Here is a 25,797-nt window from a genome sequence, read left to right as displayed (position 1 = left end):
CCAATGGATTACACTATAAACATGGAGAGGAAGAAAGATAGAGGAAAGGAGCTGAGAAAGAGCCTGATTTAACATTTAATCTGCTCAATCTTGCATGTCAGTGCTTTGAATACCTGTTTTTAAATTACACCAAACTATATATGTTGATACAATAAATCTGATGTATTGAATTATAAATGAGATAGTAAATAAAGAGCATGACTGACTGAAGGCATTCCAATAGTCTGTGTTAATTTTTTTTTTGAATTATTCCGATCCACCTTGTACACCTTTTGTGGCTCACAAGAGGAGGAGGTACATGGCAGTGTTCCAGACTTATGTCAATGCCACTGTCAAATTCAGATGTGCCTGAAACAAGCCAGATTGATTAGCCCTTGAAATTTCTCCCTCTTCATTCCTTCTGGAATGGCTGAGCCAAGGAAGTTGGAACAGTGAAGGAGGAAGGTACAAGCCCACCTCCTAGTGCTGCTACCAATCAGAAACAATCTCTTAAAATTCAATTCCAGAAGTCTTTACACAAATAATGATGATGGCAATCATTGGGTAAAAATCAAGACTGGCTGTGATGCCTTTCATAGTCAAACAGCCTTGCACACCCCCTCTCCAGACTCAAACAAAAAGTAGCTCATGGAGCAACGTATTGAAGGATTGATGCACTTGAGAAACCATAAGCAAAACATGATTCACCACCTGCAGGAAGGGAGGGAAGAAGTTGGGGTAAGAATTAACATGAAAAAACCCAAAGGATTACATTATAGCCATGACAAGGAGGGGAGACAGAGGAGGGAAGGGGCTGAGCAAGAGCCCAATTTAAGAGTTAATCTCCTCAATCATGTGGTTAGAGCCCTACCACTTAAGAGTTAAATTGAACATGCTGATAAACAGAACAATTCCCGAATACCATCTCCAGTCTCCCACTTTTTTTTTGTTTTTGAATGAGTAATACATAATGAGTTTAATTTCCCCCAGCCATGATCCGATGTAGGTGCTCAGTAGTTTGGGTTCACGGTTATAATTTATAGTTACCCAACTCCTGGACACTCTGAGTCACACTGCCACCACACTTCTGCAACAATCAGCAGCTCCTCAGCCTTCATTTCCTTTTCTTCACTGTACAGCCCTGCCTTGGCAAGGCACAACCACTTAAACTATAAACCACCATCGACTGTAACAGAAGTGGCCTCTGCTTCCAAAAGGTAAGAGCATTTTAAATGCATTTTGCCTCTTTTACCTGTCATTAACATAGTAAGTATTTTACTAAAGTCTATCAAATAAAATTTAAAAGGTATATGTCTCAGTACAATTCTGCTTCTTTTGTTAAAATGCTAACATGGAGGTATTTTGAACAGTGAGCTCCAAGCCTACAGCACGATGATACAAGTGAGCTATAGTTAACAGTTGGGCTGATTTTATAACCTTTTTAATTCTCTCAGGGTTATGCAGGCCAGTAACGGGAACTATTTCAAAATGCTGGGCAACTTGTAGATTGAAGTTTACGCAGTTACATTTTTGATGATTCAAGAATTCTGATGACAGATTTTTTTCCAAATTGGAGAGTTACATTTTACAAAAAAAAGAGCCCACTGAATTTAGAAGATTGGTGGGGAAAACCTGTTACCTTGTGTGAATGAAAGTTAAAGAAACAGAGGTAGGTAGATTCTGAAAAGACTGCATCTTTCAAGCTTCACTTCTGAATTTCACAACTAATTGCTGCTTACTACATATTGGAGAAGCTGGGATATACAGTTAAGTAACCCATGTTGGCCCTCTGTTGGCTATTAACTATTGAGCATAACTGGGATCCAATCCTTCTGCCCGTTTGATACTGAAATATTTACTAAAGCTCCAAAATGACTGAGCTCTGTACAATCTGCAGTGTTTTTTTTTGGACTAACAGATTCTGTTCTATAAATGTGGCTCTACGGTGCATGATCACATCTTTATTTTTGTTACATGCTTCAAGACAGTCACTGCCACCACCGGTATCACTTCTTTAAAAAGTGAGTTATTAATGTCAGCATCCTTTATTTCTTTGCCTTGCGCTTTTTTGTTTTGATGGTGCAGTGTGTACTCGCTTGGAGGAGTTACTGAGCTCAACCATGGCAGGGAACTCAATTCATTGCAGCACAGATGGAATCACTAACCAGTAATTAATGCAGCTCAATATCAACCGTCTCATTCATTAACTTCTTTCCACCAGCAAAGTAATTCAAACAAAACAATATGCATGGATATTTATAAATCAACCGAAAGTCAGCACTGGATATGAGATTGTTAAAGCCAAATGGTAATTCCTTGTATTTGTCAGAAGGGAATTGGATGTTGACAGCAGCTCTTTCAACTGCAGCCATCTTAAGCATTCGGCATCTCTGCCTCATTTCTACTGCAAACGTCAGGGTAACAGTACTAACTGATTATCTGTTAAGATTCTTGTCTGACATGTGGTTCTGCTTACTTTTAGAATAGTAGAGAAAGTTATTCACCAAACTGCAACATTAAAGAAAGAAACAGTTGATGCCAGACTTCAGAACAAATCCAGTTAAATGTTACAGGCAATTGAGATCAGAAATAGAAAATAAAAATAAGCTATTAACCAGGCCTGCATACTGTTACATTCTATGCAAGGGTGTAAACGCCTTAATACAAAGATCATTCTCACCATCTAGTATACTATTTTGCAATTAGAATTACAAATGAGTCAGTCAGAACTTGTATTAATTCCATACATTTTTTACCTGGGCTCTCAGGATTCAGCTGAGCTGTTAAGAGACTGGAAAAGCATCATGGCGCTTTTAAAATAGGAGCACACCCAACTATTTATTAAAGCTACTTATCATTCTGACAGTAACGATAAGAATAATTTTTGTTTGCACATTTGGCAGCTACAGGGTGCATTTAAAAACATAGAATAATAAACATTAATAATGTTGAATAATTAACATTCAGGAACCTTTGCCTGCAAAGGTCAACACTCTGGGGAGTTTGTTGGTTATGGATAAGGTTATCTTTTGTGATTTCATCCATCAAGCCTGTTTGTGCCAGTCACATTTCACGATTTTCACAATAAAAAACAAATGCAACAGTACAGTCATGTACTTTCACTGAGAACAGACAATTCATGTGTTCAAATATGCGCGAGCCTTAAATTCATTATATTATTTGACAATAAGGTTATTTCTTACAGTTTTCTCCCCATCTCTGTTAAATAACTTGTTTTGGCTGGTGCACAGTGCTTCACTTGAGACAGCATTCTTCTTGTGTAACACTGCTCCGATATCGGCAGATTTTCTGAGGGCCTCACAGCTGAATCTGACAAGGCATCTATACATGCATGCTTTCCAGCAAAGGTCACTGAATAGCAATCAGGTCCACGAAACGCCTGATTTTTTTCTATCCATTCCTTAATTCAGCACAATAGTCAATCATAGGACAGCAAATGAAACCTTGATTGAAGTCAGATGGTTCAACAAAGATCATGAGGTTAAAGTGGAATCTCTTAAGATGCAGTGCTGAGGGGAATGCCATCTGGATTCCAATAAATAATAGAGGCTGTTGCTGCAAAATATTTCACTGTTCTGTGTGGTTTGTTGTTCTACATTGGTTGCAGTGTCGGGTTTAGTTCTTTTAGCTCCATCCTTAGCTATTTTGACACCCATCATGCAATAAAGAACATCGGAAATAAGGGCAGGAGTAGGCCATATGGTCCCTTGAAACTGCTCTGCAATTCAATAAGCTCACGTCTAATATTCGACTTCAACTCCACTTTTCCGCACTATCTAGTGATTCCCTTACAGCTCAAAAATCTATTGACCTGTCTTGAATACTGAATGACTAAGTATCCACTGCACGCTGGGTAGAAAATTCCAAAGATTCACAACCCTCTCACTGAAGAAATTGCTCATCTCAGAATTTGTCGAGCCCTTACCCTGAGACAGTGCCTCCTAAGCCCCCCACCCTGCCTCCACCCCCCCAACAAAGTTCTAGACTACAGCAAGGGGAAACAGCCTCTCAACATCAACCCTGTTGAATCCTCTCGGAGTCTTATATGTTTTAGTGAGATCCCTACTAATTCTTCTAAAAACCAGAGAATATATAAGCCCATTCTACATATTGGCCAAAATTTTTATCTCGGCGGGTGTGCACATGCCCAACCCAACTGAGCGTGAAATGACGTGCGCTGACGTTGGCCAAGCGTGCCAACATCAACGCGTAGTCACGCGATAGTTCGGTTGGCAGGTGTGCACCGGAGCCAGCAGCGCGCCAGCCGACAATTAAAAGGCCTATTAAGGCCATTCGGTAATCAATTGTCCTGAATTTTTCACTGCCCGTTCAACCTGATAGTTGCCGGGCAGAAGAAAAGGCCAAGCGGCCTTTGCATTTTTTGGAAACCTCATCCATGGGCGGGATGAGGTTTCCTAAAGCAAATACCAATTAAAAAAATACTTTAATTTTTAAATAAAAACTTGAATTTTTAATTAAAAACATGTCGTTGCTCATGTGACAGAGTGTTTTATTAGATATTTCTGATGTTTAACAATGCTTTCAATATTTTCTTCATCTCCCTGAGGCAGTTCCATGCCTCAGGGAGAGTACTCAGCACTCTTTCGTGTGCATGCACGGAGTGCGCGCTAGGCCAGCTCGCATTCTTCCTCCCAACGTCTGCACAGGCAGCACTCAACACTGCCGCTCGTGTATCACGCAGGGTGGGCTTTAATTGGCCTGCCCGCATAAAATCGCAGTGCACTGTGGATCGCGGGCCCCTGCCGATCCCGCATGCCAAGGGCAAAATTCTGCCCAATGTCTTCTTATGGGTCAACTCACTCATCCCAAGAATCTAGTGAACCTTTATTGTATCCTCTCTAAGGAAAGCATAGGCTTCCTCAGGTACAGAAATCAATACTGTACGCAGTACTCCAGGTGTAATCTCACCAAAGCCCATACAGTACATATGCCATTTATTTTTCTTTCATACATGTAGTATTTTTCATTTACTGGCATTATGATTGACTTTGACGAGTTAATGGTATTGAGCAATTTAACTCACCATGCCAACAATGGTCTTAGAGAGCTGGATCCAGGAATGATCTAGTGGTAACCCTTGTAGGAAGAATTCAGGAATTGTAAAGAATCATATGATGTTAAAACAAAAGCTGAACATCAACATGTACAGAGGTAGCATTTTTTAACCCAGTATCACAAGAAAGCAAAGAGATCTGCGAGAGTCCTGTTTACATGCAATTACATAAAATCTCAAACCTGGAACACCAAAAAGGCATGTTCCAGTCCACCTTAACCACTGTTACTATGTCTGTATGGCTCAGCCTAGGTGGACGTTTGGAAGTAAAATGCTGATGGAAGCACTTAGTTCAGCAAATTTTTGACATTTTCAAATATAGTAAATGGCTTGATAGTGAAGGAAAAACCCATCTGATGAAGCTCAGTAGCAGCATGTGGAGTCACAAATTTTGAAAATGAATTTCAATGTCTTCGACTTAGTTAATTTTCTTCACGCTTTTAAATCCCAGTGGTGCCAAGACAACAGGTAGCTAAAAATTACACAAATCCAGCCTGTGCAATTTAGTATTCCTTTTTCATCACAATGTCCCTAGCCTCTGCTCAGCACCTTCTCTCCCTCACCTTCCTCCCTCCCCAGCCAATACCATTACAGGGAGCTGCATTTTAACGATATGTGGTGAAACATCATTAACTTTTATAATTTCTAATTTTAAAAACTGCCATCCCTCTTAAAAAGTGTGATTTTAAATGCACTTTGCGGGCAGGAATATCTAAACAGATATACAGAACCATGCAATGTTGCTGCTTTCCATAGAATACTAACTCATCAATGACAGCCCGAGCAATGAAAGGATAACTCTCAATGCTGCTTAACCTTTCTCCCAACAAGACCATCAAATTCCACCCTTCAACAAAGAGATATTGGAGTACAAACATCATCTAGTGGAAGGTTTAAACCATAGCAAAATAAAATCTTGTGCTTTCTGTATACCCCTATTCCCTCATGCTTACTTGGTTTCCATTCTGCCTTTTCAATCTTGTTACATTATTCTAGGTATTTGAACTTTTCTGCACTTCATTTATTTGAAAGTCAGAACACTCAACCTACCAGTCACGCCATTCTGGAACTGGGACCCACATAATCAAAAACTCCTGTCCGATCAGCCGAAAACTGGCCCCAGAAAGTTAGTTTTTCAACTCAATGTTGCCATGTTACTCAGGTGGGTCACTGGAGTGACCAAGCCAACTCCATGATGCTTTCCTCATGTGCGACATCAGCCTTTTCGTTTTTTGGCAAATTGTCTTATGAGCAGTCCAGAAGGGAGTCAGTAGCAGTTTCCGGATGGTTAACATTGAAGGATCATCACTTAATAGTCATCGCTTAAATGCCTTCTGGAAAACTCTCTTAGGGAGAAAACTGTTTTTTCTATGAAAATAGGAGCTACAAGCAGCTACATCACAGTATCTTGGTGAAAGGCTAATACAGTTACACAGAAAGTAAATTAGTTTAGAATTTCACGACACAAGCAATACTATGACTGAGTGTGCATCAAGTCGGAACCACTTAATGCACTGGAGACCACAGGGTGTCAAACAGTGAATTTAAACAAAATGTTACTTTGCTACTAAAGTTACTACTGACCTTTTTAATCTCATGTAAGATTCATTGACAGCTGGTCTACATTCTGCACGCTGAACCACAACTCCTTCAAAGGTTAGTTTTTCTTAGGATGGAAAAAAGAAAAATCAAAATGAGCGTTTCAGAATCATCCAGAGCATTGAAGAACATTGCTAAAATTCAGAGCATCAAAACTTGTCAGATGTAAGATTACCACCAGATGCGTCAAGATATAGCTTCGTTTAACTAAAGCTCTTTTTCAAAACTAAAAGCAGTAAGCTGATGGGGAACAATTATCTACCGTTCCTTTAATCCTATGTTATGATAATCGGATGGGTTGGATGATTTAAATCTAACTTTGTACTGTAATATAAGGGAGCAGCCACTGTTGTTTGCCAAGGTTCAAGGCGAACTGGAGAATTGCTGAATATGTCTGAGCCACCTGGACACAATGCAGATAAACACTTTAAAGTAAATGGAACTACAACATGCCTTCCATTTTCTTTACTTTAGAGCAGGATGTTTATCAAATGGCAATTTCAACCAGATTATGAACACAGTGATGAGTAACAATTGGTAGAATAGAGGTTGGAGAAATGTAAAGAAAGGAGAACTTCCAACTAGATTCCCTCTCTCACAAAAAATACTGATTTATTATAGTTGAAAGGCGACAAAACAGCAAGAATTTTCTTTTCCCATCTTCAAATGAAATACCACAGCAATATAAAAATACCCTGCAACCAGGCATTAACAATCACAAAATTAATTCAGAGTAGCTATTAAATAAACATGAGCAGCTGTTAGCCAATTGTCTCCAAAGAGCCTTTGAATACTGATTTTCTTTGGCACTTTACAAAACGTGACACACAAATCTACAAAATGCAAAACCCTGGAGCTGAAAAAATATATAGACTTCAATCCATAATACAAGTTCAACCAAATTCTCTGTTTTCTTCAGAAAAACCCACAAGTAAACATCAGCATTAAGCCCAATTACACAGGTTCACCAAAGGCTGAAAGCAAAAAAAATCAGATGGCAAGATGGGAAAAGCCAGAGGAGGAGCTCCTCTGTCTCCTGTTAATGCCTAACACTGATATATCTTAAAGCAGCATTGTAAAAATTACCACTGTATTTAAAAAGTAGACTTAAACCAGCTCCTTTATTAATCCTTTTTATTTAATCCACAGACACTTCTCATCCCACCTCCAAATGTTTTCCCCCTTCTCTGTTGAAGGCTTAACTCATGGCTTGGGTTCACTTGCATAGGCAATCCCTGAAACCTCAAATCAATGGCCATTATTTATATGAACATTTATATCAAGTATGGACAGTCCATTCAACTGCAAGAGCATGACAACTGTATCTATATTATTCTGACCAGACATTCCCCACACAGACACCCTAGACGATGAAGAGTTTGACAAAGTTGTAGTGAGCCATCTTCTTGAACCACTGCAGTGCATGTGGTTCAGATACACCCACAGTCGACGCAATTATGGGGAATAAGAAGAAAGCAACAGGGGCTCCCAAAAAGGGCACGAAAGAGTCACTGAAAAAGGCCTCAGCAAAGGGTGGCAAGCATCGGAGGAGGATGAGGAAGGAGAGTTACTCCATCTACAGTGATGAACCAGATACACCCGGACACCTGCATCTCCTCCAAGGCCATGAGCATCATGAACTCGTTCGTGAACAACATTTTCGAGTGCATGAGGCATTACAACAAGCGCAGCACCATCAGCTCCCAGGAGATCCAGACCACCGTGCACCTGCTGCTGCCCGGGGAACTGGCCAAGCACGCCATATCAGAGGGCACAAAGACGGTGACCAAGTACACCAGCTCCAAGTGAAACAATGCATTTCACTGAAATTAAAAAAATAAAACACAGTGCTGTTCGGTAAGAAGTTCTACGATTCTGACCCAGCAAAAGAGAAGAAACAACAATATGGTTCCAAATTAGAATGGTGGCTTGGAGGAGAATTTGCAGCTGGTGGTATTCTCATGCACCTGCTGCCATTGTCCTTCTAGTTGTAAGAGGTTGCCGGTTTGGGAGTTGGCGCCAAAGAAGCCTCAGTGAGTTGTTGGAGTGCATCTTGTAGATGCACTGCAACTATGGTGTGATGAAGAATGCGGGGGTTGAAGGTGGTGAATGAGTGTTGATCAAACTGGCTACTTTGCCCTGGATGGCGTTGAGCTTGTTGAATGTTAGTACACCGCCCTGAGAATTTTGCACCGCGATGTCCTAGGGTTGAGATGATTGGTCTCCAAACAACCACAATCATCTTCCTTTGTGCTGCATATAACTCCAAGAGATTTCCCTGATTACCACTGACTTCAATTTAGCTTGGGTTTCTTGATGCCACACTCAATCAACTGCTGCCTTGATGTCAAGGACAGTCACCCTCACCTCAACTCCGGAATTCAACTCTGTCGCCCATGTCTAGGCCATGGCTGCAGTGAAGACTGGAGCCAAGTGGCACTAACAGAACCTAAACTTAGCATTGGTAAGCAGATTATCAGGATACCTTCCATCGCTTTGCTGATGAGTGAGAGTAGAAAGATGGAATGGTAATTATCTGGTTTGGATGTGTCTTGGTTTTGTGGACAGGAAATACCTAGTAATTTTCCACATTGTTGGGTAGATGCTGTAGCTATAAGGGAACAACTTGGTCTGAGGCATAGCTAGTTCTGGGGCACAAGTGTTCAATGCTACAGCCAGGGTGTTGTCAAGGCCCATATAGCCTTTGCTGTATCCAATGTATTCAGCTGTTTCTTGACACTACATGGAGTGAATTGAATTGGCTGAAGACTGGCTTCCCTGATGGTAGGGATCTCAGGAGGAGACTGAGATGGGTTATCTTTTTGCTGAAGGTGTTTGCAAATGCTTTAGCTTTGTCTCCAGCAAAAACTGACTCTGCCATCAGTGAGGATCTCACTGTTCATCAAGTCCCCTCTTTTATGTTAGTTGTTTAATTGTCTACCAACATTCAAAACTGGATGTGACAAGACTGAAAAGCTTTAATCTGATTCATTGGTTTTTGGGGTTGCTTAGCTCTGTCTATAGCAGTCTGGTATGCATGTGGTCCTGTACTGTAGCATGACCAAGTTGAAGCCTCAGCTTTCAGATATACCTGGTGCTGCTCCTGACATTCTCCTGCACTTCTCATCAAGTCAGGGTTGATCCCCTGGTGGTAATGGTCGAATGAGGGATATGCTGGGCCACAAGTTTATAGATTGTAGTTCAGTACAATTCTGCTGCTGCTGATGGTCTACAAGGCTACAGGGTTCCAAGGCTGAATGGCCTGCTCCTGCTTCTATTTCTTATGTTCCGTGTAAATAAATTTCTCCTTGATTCCTGATTGGATTTGTTAGTAACTACCTTATATTTAAGGTCATTAGTTTTGGATCCTTCCACAAGGGGAAACATTCTTTTTACATTTATCCTATCCAACCCAGTCATAACTGTAAAGGTCTCTAACAAGTCACCTCTAAATCTTCTCTTTTCTAAAAGAAAACCCCAAATGTTCCACCTGTGTTAAGGAAATCCTCTCATTGCCACTAAAACAACATTGAACATTTAAAATGCATAAAGTGAATTCCTTCAACTCATTTTATAACCCATTCGTGCATATCAAAACAGTTGCCAGAAACAATTTTTTGGAATTTGTTTGTTGCAAAAATGCCAACAATAAACAAGAGACCACATGTTCTCCAGATCTGGCATTTGACTATTTGCCACTCCATCCATCAAACTCCCTGTCTTCTTTTTATTTATTCGTTCATGGGATGTAGGAGTCACTGGCTAGGCCAGCATTTATTGTCCATCCCTAATTGCCCTTGTTCAGAAAGCATTTTTAAGAGTCAGCCACATTGCTGTGGGTTTGGAGTCACATGGATTCCAGACCAGGTGAGGACAGCAGATTTCCTTCCCTAAAGGACATTAGTGAGCCAGATGGGTTTTTACAACAATTGACAATGGTTTCATGATCAACATCAGACTTTTAATCAGATTTTTGAAAAAAAACTGATTTCAAATTTCACCACCTGTCATGGTGATTCGAACAAATTCGAACCCGGGTCCCCAGAGCATTACCCTGGGTCTCTGGAATACCAGTCCAATGACAATGAATACGCCACCACCTCCCCCTGACCATCTAACTATCACTGTGGGAGTTTCTTCACCACATGGATTCTGTGGTTCAAGGAGGCAATTCAGCACCACCTTCTCAATGGAAATAGGCAATAATTTCTGGCATTGCTAGCAACACCAAGAGTCTTTTGTTCCATTCTAAGAATATCAGTTTATCTGCAACATCAAAACAACTCTATTTTGCTCTATTGTGCTAGTTCTGTCTTATGGGGCACATCTTTGACTGACCTCCTTTCCTCTTCCTTTTCCAGCAACCACTTTCTATCTTCCAGCTAACTTGCTACAACAGACTATCCTTCTCTAACTTACATTATTGAGCAACTGCTGGATTATACTATGTCACAAACTATTCCAAACAATCAAGGCTGCTGATAACTATACAAACCATACTTGAACAAAATCATGCACTTTAAACACATTCCTATTTTTCCAAACAATTCTTGTGAAATCTAATGCAGATACTTAACCTTATCAAGACTAAAAGCTTTCCGTATAGAAATTGGATTAAAAATGAACTTCCACAAAAACCATTCAAGAATATCTTTATAAATGACTATTTGCATCAAGTTCTTCCTGTCTGCATTGAAGTACATTGCACATTTGTGGTGAGCACCTATAAGTCTCAAATTCATACCAACCTTAATAGGTAGCAAATGTCTGGCTAAATCTCTGTTCAATGTTTCAACATAAATAGTTACTTTAAAGGTAGTCACCTTTGCCACCTGAATTATGGGCTGGGATATCTGTTTGTGAATTCCCCAGCCTGTGATTTCCTGACCGTTAAAAATCTTGGTTGTATCCTTCATTCCCATGTGTTTCTGATAACCACTTATTACTACACATGCATGGAAAATTGGCACAACAGTCATCACTAGGCTTCTCTGGTGTGCCCCTTCTGACATGTCCAGACAAAGAACTAGACCTGGATTTTCGCTTCCGAGGTGGGTGTGCAGAGTCAGGAAAATTGCCGGCTCAACGCACCTTCCTTGGGAGAAACAGACCCAAGTAGCCCCACTCACTCCCCCAGTGCCCATCTATGCTAACTCATGCCCCTACCCACCCCCCATGGTCCCATACCCTCCATGCCAATCTATTTCCCTCTACATACTCTCCATGGCTCCTTATTCCCTCCATGCAAACTTATGTCCCTCTACCCACCCTCCATGGCCCCTAATAGCCCCAATAGTGCCAATTCATGCCAACCCATGAACCACCCCCCCCCCAACTCATTCCCATGGTGCCTTATAGCCCCTTTACCAACTTATGCTAACCCATGGCCTCTCAATGATCTCCATGGTCCCTTAACAGCCCCTATGCTAACTAAGTGCCAACATCTGGCAACCCATGACACCCCACCCACCATCCTTTGCCCTTACATTCCCTATGCCAATCACCCAGTATTCACCATGGACAGACCTCAGGAGCCATGTTAAGATAAACTTCTAAGTATTAAATTCTAAGTTCTAAAATAAAGCTCTAAGTATCTATTACAGACTTAACTATTCAAAAAAATACACTCATTAATAATAGCCCATTCAATACATTTAATACCCTTTAAGTACTTAACCCCTTATTAAAAACAAACATTTGTACTCATAGCCCTACATCAAAGGCAGTTAATAACCTTGAAGTTGGCAATCAAAATGTAAATTTACAGCCACCACTGTGATAATAATGACAGGTTGGAAGCAGTCAAGCAGCACTAATGTTATAATGATATTCCTCAGGCTTTTGTCAACAAACAACTATTTAAATTACAAGCACCTTTATTTTCAACTAAGACACACAACAAACTGTTTTTTTCTCCCTTCAAAGAGCAGGGATTTTAAATGACAACAGTGCCACAGACCTTACCCACCTTTCACACACATTCACGTCTACTCTTAAAAATAGCAAGTTACACACTGTGGGAAACATGCGTCGCACCAGCAAAAATGGGGTCTGTTTGAACTATACACTGCTGGGTTTGGGTTTCCAATACGTGTGAATCCCATCCCCTTACCCCTAATGGCGAAAATGTCAGAGGCAGGACTTCCAGATCCAGGGTCCTGGCACCACCTTGGCTGAAGCACTGAGTCTCCACTACTCTGCCAAAATTCAGGCCTTAAGTATCAGGTTAATTATTGGACACTATTGGTTCATAACCTGTGAAATGTATCAGTACTCTCATTTACGAAAATATTGAAATAAGGGATGAGTCCATAAATACTGGGGTTGTTGGACATTTGGAAGGCAGAGTTTGTAACAGCCAGTGAAAAAGCAATAAGACACTAGTAAAAGAATTATAGGCCAATTAACAGAAAAAAAGTTCCGAAACATAGAGGCAGCAGGATATCAGGATCAGTTTAGCACAAGTTAAGTAACATCTTATAAATTGATTGAAATTCTTTTAAGAAATAACTAAAGTAGTCAATAATCCAGTTTGCAGGCATTATAGAAAATTCTGCAAGCAAAGCTTTTAAACAAGACTGCAGTTCCAGGAATAGATTAGAAGAAAGTAGCTTAAATAATACGAACACTTCTGAAATCTTTGGATCAAAATATTTAATCCTGTCCACAAGTTTGTGCACTGAGAGGATAGTTGGTTGTTGCCATCCATTTTAGAACAAACAAATATCACTTGTACAGGATCATCTGAAACTGACAGTCTAACATGTTATAAAACAGAAAATGCTGGAAAGACTCAGTAGGGGTGACAGTATTTGTGGAGCGAGAAACAGAGTTAAGGTTTCAAGTCTATATGACTTTTCTTCAAAGCTCTGAACAAGAGTTAAAAGGACTCGAAACATTAACTCTGTTTCTCTCTCCACCGATGCTGTCAGACCTAATGAGTTTTTCCAGCATTTTCTATTCTTATTTCAGATTTCCAGCATCCGCAGTATTTTGCTTTTATCTTAGTCTAACATGTTAACTGCTAAATAAATGGAAGTTGCAGTAAAAGCAACTCCCAATAAAACATACTAAGCTCCTCTGATTCAATTAAATATTTAAATCCTTTATATTTAATGTAGACCGGAGAAATAAAATGAAACGACTGTTGCAAAATACATACATTCTCATTTGAAAACCAGATGCAATATCAGAGTTTTCAACTTAGGCATATGAATTCCAGCTAGATTCTCCCCATAGCTTGTGGAAACGAATTGACAAATGAGTCACGCTAAAGCTGCAGTTTCTAACAATTTAATTTTCCAGGTACAAGTAGAAGCTTTGGAAGCCTTCTACAAAAACAAAATTGTTGCTTCATAATTGAATGATTTTAAAACCATTTGTCTGCATTAGTGACTGAAATTAGCTTCATTCTTTAGCCCAAGCTAATGGGAAATCACATAGCCAGCAACCAATGCATATGAAAAATACAGGTCAGTGATTTGTGCACACAAATGACATCTATATCAATATTAATTCCCTCCCAGTGGAGAGCAAATCTCATGACAGACTGCATGCGGAACATCTTCCACGCAGATACAATTCTGGTAAAACCTCATGTCCATGTTTGAAAAAAGAAAACAAGATCAGACAGCTTTAATTCACCAAGGGGTGGCAACTCCACTTCTGCTTTTAGAGAGCTGAGGGCAAATTTTGGTAATAAATTATATTGCTGCAAATTTACTGCACGCTAAGTTGAAATGCCACCTACAGTGAAATAATGCTGACATCTTATGAAATCCTGCCAACATTTCCATTTCATTATTCCTACTGTACTGTTTACAGGTGATCTTCTTTACAACCAGCAAATGCAACTCAGCACAGCCTAATTAACATCAAGGCTTGTGGAATGGAAGGGAAGGTCAATAAAAAGGAAACTGACTGCGAAGGAAAATGCAACATTACAGAAGGCTTGCAAAGAGGCAAGAACTGCAAAGCGGCTGTGATCACCATTAATGTTGGTGGGCACCTCTATACAACACAGAGACGTACTTTAACCAAGTATGCTGATTCCTTACCAGAAGCTTTGGTCAATGGCAAAATTCAGAGTACTGTTGATGCTGACGGGAATTGCTTCATAGATCGTGATGGCTCACTATTCAGGCATGTCCTTAACTTCCTACGAAATGGTGAGCTTCTCTTACCAGAAGGATTTCAAGAGATCCAACTTTTGGCACGGGAAGCAGAATTCTACCAAATAAAACCTCTGACAGATGCTCTGAAAACCAAGTCTTTGACTGTGCGGGAGGGTTCAGAAGCCATATTCCTGGAAATCATCGACAGCCATGACCGCTCTCACGGCCTCAGAATCTACTGCAATTCTTCAGATTTCATAACAAGGATCAAATCACGCATTATTCAAGTGTCAAAAAGCCGTCTAGATGGGTTTCCTGAGGAATTTGTGGTGTCATCACATGCCATCCAGTTTAAGTACTTCATTAAGTCAGAAAGTGGTGCACGGCTTGTTCTGAAGGAAGACAACACCTTTATATGCACGCTGGAGACCCTAAAGTTTGAGACTGTCATGATGGCTTTAAAGAGTGACTTCAAGTTACTGACCAACTTGGATAGCTCCAAGGGGTCAATTGTTCAGAGTGATGCACTTCATTTTCTTAAGTAAATCCTGCTTCACAAGTAATGCAGAATGTGCTGCATATCTTAATAATAAACACTTAAGGTACAAAGGACTCTTTTGCAAATTACCGTATCACTATAATGAAACGGTAAAATAGGCTGCTTAGTAGATTCATGTAATTATGTAACTTGTTATATGCATCACTAAATTGTAAAACGGAATTTAAATCACCTGATTATATTTTAATCTCTTCAATTTGCCTACAAGCATCTTGTTCATCACATCACATCATGTAATTTACCTGCTTTGCTGATTAGGAATCTACAATGAATAAGTTATTTTGATCCTCGTGTATTACTGTAATATTCTGTACAGGAAGAATAAAACAATTTAAAAACTGTTTCATGGTCTCAATCTTTGAAATATGTAATGTCCACAACATAGGTTTCTTTCCTTCTCTAGCATTAAATTCTTAGGCAAAACATTCTATTCTTACAAGGCATTTTTGATACGTGATGCAAATTAGTACCATACTAATTTAAGTCTCAAAACTATTAGAGCTCTATCCTACAGGGTTCTGAGTAACAATGTTCAGTAAAGTACCTGAAATGTACAAGACTTTCATTAGTTGCAGGCTATAGACTGGGACAGTGAAATTAGTTCTGGATTGCTCCAGCACAGCATCAGTAAGCTGACTAGGTCACAATAGACTGATCTGCCTCTGTGCGTGTTGTAAATCTTAACAGAATAAAATCCACTCTGAATTTTAAAAAAAACAAGCAACTTTAAATTTGTGCACCAGAATGCCATTTAATTACCATGATCCACTCATCATTCATGCATTCAAATCCCTTATATCAGCATGAATTTCCTAATTTCAGGAGCTATTAATTGATCATGAAATCATTTCAGTATGTGCAAGCTCATCTTCAAATGGCTTGTTTCAGCTGGACTATCTACATTTATATGGTGCACTTGTGAATTCAAACGAAAACCAAACCATCTTTCGTTACTCTTGAATGATTTCTAAATTTAAAAAAAATGCATATTGGTAACATTTTAGATATGATGCCACAGAATGATAAGGAGCATCAATCATCTTCTGATATCAATGCTGAATCCCACATCTCAGTCATGTCACTGTGGGAAGCACCTAGCACAGGTCAGATCACTCATCATATGGAAGAAAAACATTTTGGAAGAGTCAGAAGAAGCCACCTCAATGTATTTGCCAACAGTTTCTTACAGAACAGCATTGGTGACAAGTCAGCAAGCAGCGAGTCTTCCATCTGCCCCCTTACTGGGGAGAAGATGGAGGAGAGAGAATAGCTTAGATATAAACAATACTAAAGACAGAAAAATGCTAGTACCTTACTAACCAAAAAGTATGTTTTGTCCTTTTGGCCCTGGTAATGAGATTTTCTGATAAGAAATATGATAAGTTAGAACCTACAGTTTTGAATTATATATTCATAATTGCAAATATAAGACTATATTGTTAAATGCAATTAAAATAAGTATTTAAGCAGTTACATTAAACATGGCATGTATTTAACTAATATAAAGCAATAAAGATTTTAAAACCATGTATATTCCTGTTTTTACATTGTTTTTAACAATAAAAATCAGAAAATAAGGTGAAAGATAACACATTAAATCAATTAGCAAAATGTTTTGTTTAAACAGCTTGATTGGGTGATTTTTCATAATGTACTAATTTGATTCTTAAATATTTCCTATTGTTGCTGGTTTATTACCTATTTTTAACATCTGCCAATATTCTGTTTATCAGTGTTGTGCTCTTTTATGAGTTTTAGATTTATTTCCATTTAAATACATATCACACAATCATTGTCATTGGAGAATGTAAAATGATATCCTATTCCAACAGATGACATCTTAAGATGTCTGAATTTTAAGATTATGGCCCCAAACTTGACTCACCCTACCAGAGGAAGTAGTTTCTCTGTATTTACTTTAATGAATCCCTCACTTGTTTTAATATCTCAATTGGATTACCCCCTCAATTTTATGGTGCCAACTGTAGCTTAGTGGTAGTACTCTCAATTCAGAATCTGTAGATTGAGAATTCCAGTCCAAATCCAGAGATTTAAGCATGTTATCTAGGCTCACATTCCAGTGCAGTACTGACCGAATGCTGCATGATCGAAGATACCACCTTTTGGACAATACGTTAAACCAATAACTCATCTGCCCACTCAGATGAACATAAAAAAATCACATGGCACTATTTGGAAGAAGAGCAGGGGAGTTCTCCCCAGTGTCGTGGCTAATATTTACCCCTCAAACAATGTCACTAAAATAGGTTATCTGGGCATTATCTCATTGCTGTGCACATATTTGCTACTGGTTTCCTACATTCCAACAGTGACTACACTTCAAAATACTTCATTAGTTCTAAAGCACTTTGATACATCCTCCGGTTGTGAAAAGTGATTTAGAAAGAACTGGTGTTTATTTCTAAACTTAAGGGAATGCAAGCCATATTTATACAATCTAGCTTCATTATTTATACAATCTGGCTTTATAATTTAATTCTTTAAGCCCAGGGATCACTCTGGTGAATCTGCAATGTATTTCTTCCAGGGCCAACATATCCTTCCTGAGATTCAAGGTCCAAAGTCTGACCAAAGCACTACACAACTGAAGCATGACTTCCTCAGTTTTGAATTCTAATCCCTTGAGACAAAGACTGTATACTAGATTTTGTGTACATGGACACCTAAATCCCTAAAGCTCTGAAGAAGAGTCATATGAACTCGAAGTGTTAATTCTTTTCACTACACATGCTGCCAGGCCTAGAGTTTTTCCAACATTTTTATTTTTATTTTACATTTCCAGCATCCACAGTATTTTCTTTTACCTAGATCCCTTTATTCCTCCACTATTCCTTCCACCATTAAGAAAGTATTTTGGATTTGTCTTTCTCAGGTCCAAAGTGGATATCCTCACATCTATCCACATTGAACTTCATCGACTCTAGTTTTATCACTTACTTAATCTAACTCTCCCTGTAAGGTCTTCCTCCTAGCCACATAACTCACCGTGCCTACTAACCCTAAGTGTCACCTGCAAATCTGGTTGTATAACCCTCTATCCAGTTATCTGTCATTGATAAATATGAAGAAAAGCTGAAGTTCCAGTACAGATCGCTAAAGAACATCCCACCAATGCGAGGATGAGCCATTTATTTTATTCTCTGCCTCATGCCTCCCAACCAATTAGCAACAGACAGAGGAATAATCTCTCTCAGTCACTGCCTTTTCCTTCTCCTGCCCCCACCCCCTCAGAAAATGTCATAACTATGACTCACAGTCAGAGTCCCCTCTAAGCCACACAGCAATCCAAAAATTCCTGTCCAGGCTACGCACAAGTCAACCCCTTTAAGTTACCGCATATATAAAGCCTCACAAAAAAAATTTTAAAAGCCTGTGCAATTAACAAGTCAGCTGTGCTCTACAAAAAAAAAAATCAGAGGATGCGTTTTCCACAGTCTCCCCACACTTTATTCAGTCCTGGAACCTCCTAATAAATTCCCTGTTGCTTGTTACCTCTAGCAATGCAACTAAAAGTACATTATTTAAAATCCTTCAATTCTTAAGCTGGAGACTGGACAAACCTTTGAGAGACACTGTCTTCCACTGCAGCAGTTTTTAAAAATGAAAAAAAAACATTTCCTTTACCGAGTACAGTGAACAGTGTGGCTGTGCTCTGGAATTCAATGGGTGAGTTAAGTTTCCACATGCATTCTGAGACATTCTAACATTTACTGCAACAAATCTTTCAAATACTTCATAAAAGGTGTCAATCAATCTTTGCATTCTTTCCGTAGTATGTCATAAAAATAAGAGAAATGTAATTACAAAAAACAAATCAAGTCAGGTCAAGGAGTCACATAAACATTATGATATTAGAGCAGTGAAAAGATTTCATATCTGTTGTTACTGCCCACATAAGTGTTATAAAACAGTACGCAATTATCGTTCAAAGAGCAATATGATACAACCTATTAAATGCTGTTTGCTTTTCAAAATGAAATGAGTTATGTAATTCATTTTGAGGCTGGCTTGACGCACATTAGCATGTCAAGCTTTATAGCTTGTTGGATCAAGAGTTGAGGTAATTTTAATATCTTGCTGCAATAGAATAATGACACAGCATTGCAACGGAAAGGACAAAAGCAAGTATTAGTAGGAGTGGAGACCCAGGAGGAACAGTGAGTGCCAGTGAAAGTGGGTATTTGGGTTAAAGAACAGGCAACAGTGGGAGTGGGGATCCAGGAGAAATAGTGAGTGTCAGTGAAAGTAGGTGTTTGGGTTAAAAAAAATAAGCATCAGTGGGAGTGAGGATCTAAGAGGAACAGTGAGCTTCAGTAAAAACCGCAGGCCCATAAAAGTTTCCAGTCTTGGCTCATTCAACTCATTGCATTGGTGCTGGCTCTCCAAAATCACTCCCATTGTATAGCTCTCTCCCCTTAATCCTAAAGCTTCTCCTGCTTTAAATAATCATACAATTTTCCCTTTAAGGATGCAATGGTCTCTGCTTAAACTACTCACTGTGGCAAAGAATTCCATAATCCAACAAACCTGTTTGTAATGACGTGCTCTCTCTCCTCAATCTATTTGTTACATGATTCCCCAAACAGAGGAAATGGTATTTCCCCATCAAAGTATTCCAATTTTTAGAAAATTTAATAAATTTATCTTATCCTTCGCTGCTCCAATAGTGGATCTATTCCAGTGTTTCAAATCCCTCCCATAATTATAGTTTCTGATGTTGTAGAATTATGTTATAAGCTATCAGTGACTTTAACGTCCTTTCGAAAATGGCGCAATAAAAACTTTCACACAGTAGTCTATCACCTAATCAGTGTTTTACACAAATTTATCATTACTTTAATTCTCTTGTATTCTACACTTCTATTAATAAAACCCGAAATGGTGGTAGCTCATCTTAACTAACCAACCCCTTCCCATTTAATACATATTCCCAAAATGCATTCCCTCACATTTAGCCACGTTAAAATGTATCAAACATATTCCTTAAGTCTTTTTTGGTCCTCCCCGCAGTTTGTCAAATCTCTTATTTTCGTGTTATCAGCAAATTGAGATTATGCCCGAGTCTAAATCATTTATATTTATATTGAGATGGAAATAAATGCATGGGTATCCCAACCCTGCTGAAATCTGAGCAATACACATCTACCTTCTTTGCTTCACATCTGTCAACCAATTTTCTATTCATGCTGCCTCACATCTTATACAATCTACATGAGCATGGACCTGGGAGAAAATGTGGGTATCAGTGAAGCGGTAATGGAGGTGGTGGAAAATATCAGGAACAGCAGCGACATAAGCATCAGCATGAGTGCAGACAGGGGCTGGGAGGTTGTGCAGCAACTGCACAAGGGATTCAGCAGAGTTTGAACAGGGGCATTGACAGATGGGAAATCAAGGATTGATAACGGGGTGGTGACCCAGCAGGAACAGGATTCAGAATCAGGAGCAGAGACAGACTCAGAGAAATTACAGTTCAATGGGGGCAGTGACTCAACAGGAAGAGGAACTAGGAGCAGAGACAGAGGTTGGAAGAAAGAGCATCAACAGGAGAGGAGACAGAAGCCAGGTGAGAGAGCATTAGATAAGAACATAAGAAATAGGAGAAGGCGGCCATTCGTCCTTTAAGACTGCACCGCTATTCAGCATGATTACAGCTGATCTTCCACTTAAGTCCTCCTTTCCCAATATTCCATTATTCCATTTGTATGAAAAAAAAATCAACCTCTGCCTTGAATATACTCAACAATTGAGCATCCACACCCTTCTATGTAGCGAATTTCAAAGAATCAAATTGCTTTGAGTGAAGAAATTTCTCCTTAGTCTTAAATAATGCTAAATGGCTGATGCCTTATTCTAAGACTGGGATTCTGTGTTCTAGACTCTCAAGTCAGGGAAGCATCCTCCCAGCATCTGCCCTACCAAGCCCCTTAAGAATACATTTCAACATGGTCCCCTCTCATTCTTCTAAAGTCTGGGAAATATAGGTCTAGTCTATGGTGTTCGTACATTAACTGAGTTTAATTGAATGCAGGCCGTGAACATTAACTGAGGATTCACTTGTTCCTCCATAAATAGTTCACACTGAAACTGTGGTCCCAAAAGGCTACAAACACTTCTTTCAGATGAAATAGCAATTTATGTGTACCTCTTTCAATCTGGTACACTATATTCACTGCTTACAATGCGGTCTGCTATACATTGGGGACCACCAAACACAGATTAGGTGACTGCTTTGTGGAACACCTCCATTCAGTCCGCAAGTGTGATCCTGAGCTTCCGGTGACCTGCCATTTTAATTCACCATTTTGCTTTCATGCTGACATCTCTGTCTTTGGTCTACTGTAGTGTGCAAATGAAGCCCAATGCAAGTTCTTTCAATTCTGCACTTTACACCTTCTGGACTCAACATTAAGTTCAACAATTTCAGACCATAATCTCTGTCTCTATTTTGTTTAATTTTCTTTGCATGTTTCAGTCTTAATCTTATTTTTCTTTTGGTATTGCTTTCAGGATGGCAGCTGGTCCTCATTCTGCTATTCACACCTCCTCTGGACACATCTTGTTTCTTTACTTGTCCCATTTCATCTCCCTTTGGTTCTACCCACTCTATTTAATGTCTCCTATCTTCCGCCCTATCACTGACCTTCCCTTTTGTTCTTTCTCCATCCTCCCCCCCCCATTTCACCTACTTAAAAGCTATCACCTCTCTAACTTTTCTCAGTTTTGATGAAAGGTCATCAATCTGAAACGTCAACTTTGTTTCTCTCTCCACAGATACTGCCAGAATTGCTGAATATGTCCAGCATTTTCTGTTTTTATTTCAGATTTCAGCATCCACAGTATTTTGCTTTTGAAACTATCATTGTTGGGTTAGGATATGCTTGCTTGTAATGTGTAACCCTGGAAATAAATGCTTACAATATTGTTTAAAGATTCACTCTAGTCCTATTCTTCAACTATCTTTCTGGAAGTTAACAGGCAACTCAACTTCACCTCATAGGACAATCCCCTCATCCTAGGATTCAGCACAGTGACCTTTTGTTGTACTCCCTCCAAGACAATGTAGCCATCCTTAGGTAAGGAGACCAGAGCTGTATACAATGCACCAGGTACCTTCACACTTCCCCACTCTATATTCCATCTGCCATATGCATGCCCACTCACCCAGCCTGTCTATATCCTATTGCAGCCCCTTTGTGTTCTTCTCACCGTTTACTTTCCCACCTAACTTTGTATTGTCAGCAAACTTATACTCAGTCCCCTCATCTCCCTCATCTAAGATAATGATATAGATTGTAAATAACCGAGGCCTAAGTACTGATCCTTGCGGTACCCTGCTAGTTCAGCCTACCAATGCAAAATTATTCCATTTATTTATACTCTTTGCTTTCTGTCCGTTAATGTGATCCAGATTAGTAAAGCAAAAGCCTGGCATAGTCATACTCATCGAATCATACTTACAGCCAATGCCCTAGACTCCTCCATCATCATTCCTGGGTATGTCATGTCCCACCGGCAGTTGTATACAGTCGGGAGGAAGTGGTAATGGGACTCTTTACCATTGACTCCAGAACTCAAGAAGCCTCATGGCAGCAGGTAAAACATGGGAAAGGAAACCTCCTGATTACCACCTACTACCCTCCCTCAGCTAATGAATCAGTGCTCCTCCATTTTGAACACCACTTGGATGAAGCACTGAGGGTAGCAAAGGCACATAATGTACTTTGGGTGAGGGACTTCAATGCTGGTGGGGCCACAACTTACTGAGCTGGCCAAGTCCTGAAGAACATTTCTGTCAGACTGGGCTTGTAGCAGGTGGAGAGAGAATCAACAAGAGGGAAAATACTACTTGACCTTGACCTCACCAATCTACCTCTTGCAGGTTGTCTATGACAATACTGGTAGGAGTGACCACTGCACAGTCCTTGTGGAGACCAAGTCCTGTAATCACACTGAGGACACCCTCCATAGTGTTGTGTGACAATACCAGCATGCTTAAGGGGACTGGTCCAGCAGCTCAAATCTGGGCATTCATGAGGTGCTGTGGACCATCAGCAGTAATAAAATTGTATTTAACCACAATCTGTAACATTGTGGCCTGGCATATTCCTCACTGTATTCTGGGGTACACTGTAGAATTAGCCAGGATCAGCACCAGGTTCATACCAAAAAACGAGGTGCCAACCTGGTGAAGCTAAAACACAGATTTTTCAAACACTCATGAAGCTTCATGAGTTCCTTTCATAAATCAGTGTTGACTCTCCTATTCATACAATGATTCTCTAAATGCCCTGTTATCATGTCCCCATTTTCTTTACTACTGGTGTCAAGCTAACTAGCCATGGTTTCCTGTTTTCTCTCCTTCCTTTCTTGAGTTTTGAAGATTGTGTTTTCCACCTTCCAATTCATGGCGACTGCTCTAAAAACAATGCATCCGCTATTGCTGCAGCTACCTTTTTTAAAATGCTAGGATCCCTCAGGTCCAGGGAATTTACTTACTTGAAGTCCCATTAGTTTCTCCAGTATCGTACTATTTCTTTACTTATAATATCCTGAGTGCTTTATTTTCACTCATTAAATGGAGCGGAGGCAGAGGCCAGGAGAAAGAGTGTTAAAGACAGAGGAAACCAAGGTCAGGAGAAGGAGCAAAGGGTGAGAAAACAGAGGCCAGGAAAGCAAACATATAAATGGAGAGGAGACATATCAGGAGAGCGGACATCAGAAGAGCAAGAATTTGCCAGGGTCAGCAAGCTGGCACCATCACCTAAGCAGGAGTGGGAACTCCAGATGCAGTGAGGCTCTCAGCAGGAAGAGTTAAAGAGGCCAAGAGAACATACATTAATTTTCTGAAATGCCAGTCAGGGAGGACTGCAGATCAGTTTAACCACTGAATTCCATTAATTTTATTCTAAACGTTACCGCAATTTTAGAAGTACAATTACCATTAATACAATAGTTTCTGATTCTAATGTATTCCTGATTCCATAATATTTCTCCATTTGATCTTCTGCAGTCTTGATCGATTTCTTTTATTCTTCAATTACTTCACATGTTTTACCCGTTGCTTTAATGACCCTCTCCAAAGTCCTGGCAGATAATTATTTGAGGATTGCTGTGGCTTGTCCCATGTTTCTCTTTCTGAAAACATTCCTTTATATGAGTGAACCAATTTCAAAATCTGCCTGCTGTACACATGATCTCTCTCTGCATCTCTGTAATTTTGATGTGTGCAGATGAGCAGAAACTACACATGTAAAGGCAAAAACATATTCTACATTCAGTAAAAACAAACAGGTAAAGTTTAATCTGGAATTGAGTGTTTTAAGACTGATCAATAAAAAGGAGGAAATTAGGCAAGATCTTGTTCCTTCAGCTTCAATGTTTCCTAACTGTGGGGAAGTTAACTGTACATTAGTTCTATAATAAACGGTTTGCCATCGCCACTCTGTACTGTCACACTGCTTGTCTAACATTAAGTTTTGGATGACACAACTTTCTCCAGTTCAACAACAGAAAGTCCAAAGCTATTGTTTTTGGCCTCCGCATCACAAGCTCTGCTGGCACCATCACCTAAGCTTAAACAGATCCTTTGCATTCTTGACATTCCCGTTTGACCAAGAACTGAGCTCTGTACACCACAATGCTTCTATTACCAAGCTCACTCACTTCCACCTCTGCAACATTAATCGCCTCCGCTCTTTCGCAAAAGGAACTCTTACATATGCCCTTGTTACTTCCAAACCAGACTACACATCTGGTGTTGTTGGCCTCCCATCTGCTCCCCTCCATAAAATCCAATGTGTCCAAAATCTGCTACTTGGATAGTATCCTACACAAAATCCTGTTCATCTGTCCCCATTGACCTTTGCTGACTACCCATATACTTGCACAATAAATTTAACATTCGTGTCTTTGTCCATTAACAGCCTTACGGCTTCATCTTACCCTAGCTCGAAATTCCTCCAATCTTATACCTCTATCTGCCTCCACCAATGTTTCCTCCTCCCAGTTCATTCTATGCACCCACCCCATTTCCCACCATCGGCTGTCAGTTGTTGCTGTCTACTCTTACTCAGGAATTTCTCCCTAGGCCACTCCACCATTTCGTCTCTTTTCCCATCATTAAACATCTTCTCAAAACCCATTATTCAACCAAAATTCTGTTCTCTAGTTGGCTTGATGTCTGTAAAGTGCTTTGGAGTGTTTAATTACCTTAAATGAGCTACATTAATGTAAGTGGGTATGGTGTAAAATACTTTGATACCATCAGTAACTCCACTGTAATAATCATAAAACAGGATAATTATGGCAAGTGTAAGTAGTAGAAGTAGTTACTACTTATTTTAATTTTATGCCTCTTTAAGGTAAAAAAATTCAGAGCTGAATAATTAAGTATCTTTCAATTTATCAGGACCAGACATCTCAGGTCA

At 39.6% G+C, this 25,797-nt stretch overlaps 2 protein-coding genes across 6 annotated transcripts in view; one reads left to right on the top strand and one right to left on the bottom strand.

Annotated features, from left to right (window-relative positions):
- Positions 1–25,797, bottom strand: part of LOC121290517 (general transcription factor IIF subunit 2-like) — a 90,631-nt gene that overhangs the window by 11,592 nt on the left and 53,242 nt on the right. For 2 of the 3 annotated variants that reach the window (XM_041210971.1, XM_041210970.1), the window contains exon 6: positions 6,659–6,740. In XM_041210971.1, the coding sequence (XP_041066905.1) occupies positions 6,659–6,740 (82 nt within the window). Of the gene's footprint in view, positions 1–6,658; positions 6,741–16,666; positions 16,710–25,797 lie in introns of all 3 variants that reach the window. The other variant, XM_041210972.1, reaches the window with a different exon arrangement.
- The window catches only part of kctd4 (potassium channel tetramerization domain containing 4), a 67,570-nt gene continuing 42,621 nt past the window's right edge, over positions 849–25,797 (top strand). The window contains exons 1-2 of one of the 3 annotated variants that reach the window (XM_041210973.1): positions 849–1,196; positions 14,498–16,877. In XM_041210973.1, coding sequence (XP_041066907.1) covers positions 14,562–15,332 — 771 coding nt within the window. In that variant the 5' untranslated portion in view covers positions 849–1,196; positions 14,498–14,561 and the 3' untranslated portion in view covers positions 15,333–16,877. Of the gene's footprint in view, positions 1,197–8,948; positions 9,138–14,497; positions 16,878–25,797 lie in introns of those variants that run through there. The other 2 variants (XM_041210974.1, XR_005945811.1) reach the window with 2 other exon arrangements.

This window comes from Carcharodon carcharias, chromosome 18 (genome assembly GCF_017639515.1).
Source record: "Carcharodon carcharias isolate sCarCar2 chromosome 18, sCarCar2.pri, whole genome shotgun sequence".
Taxonomy (NCBI): domain Eukaryota; kingdom Metazoa; phylum Chordata; class Chondrichthyes; order Lamniformes; family Lamnidae; genus Carcharodon; species Carcharodon carcharias.
This window is presented reverse-complemented; position numbering and strand designations above follow the sequence as displayed.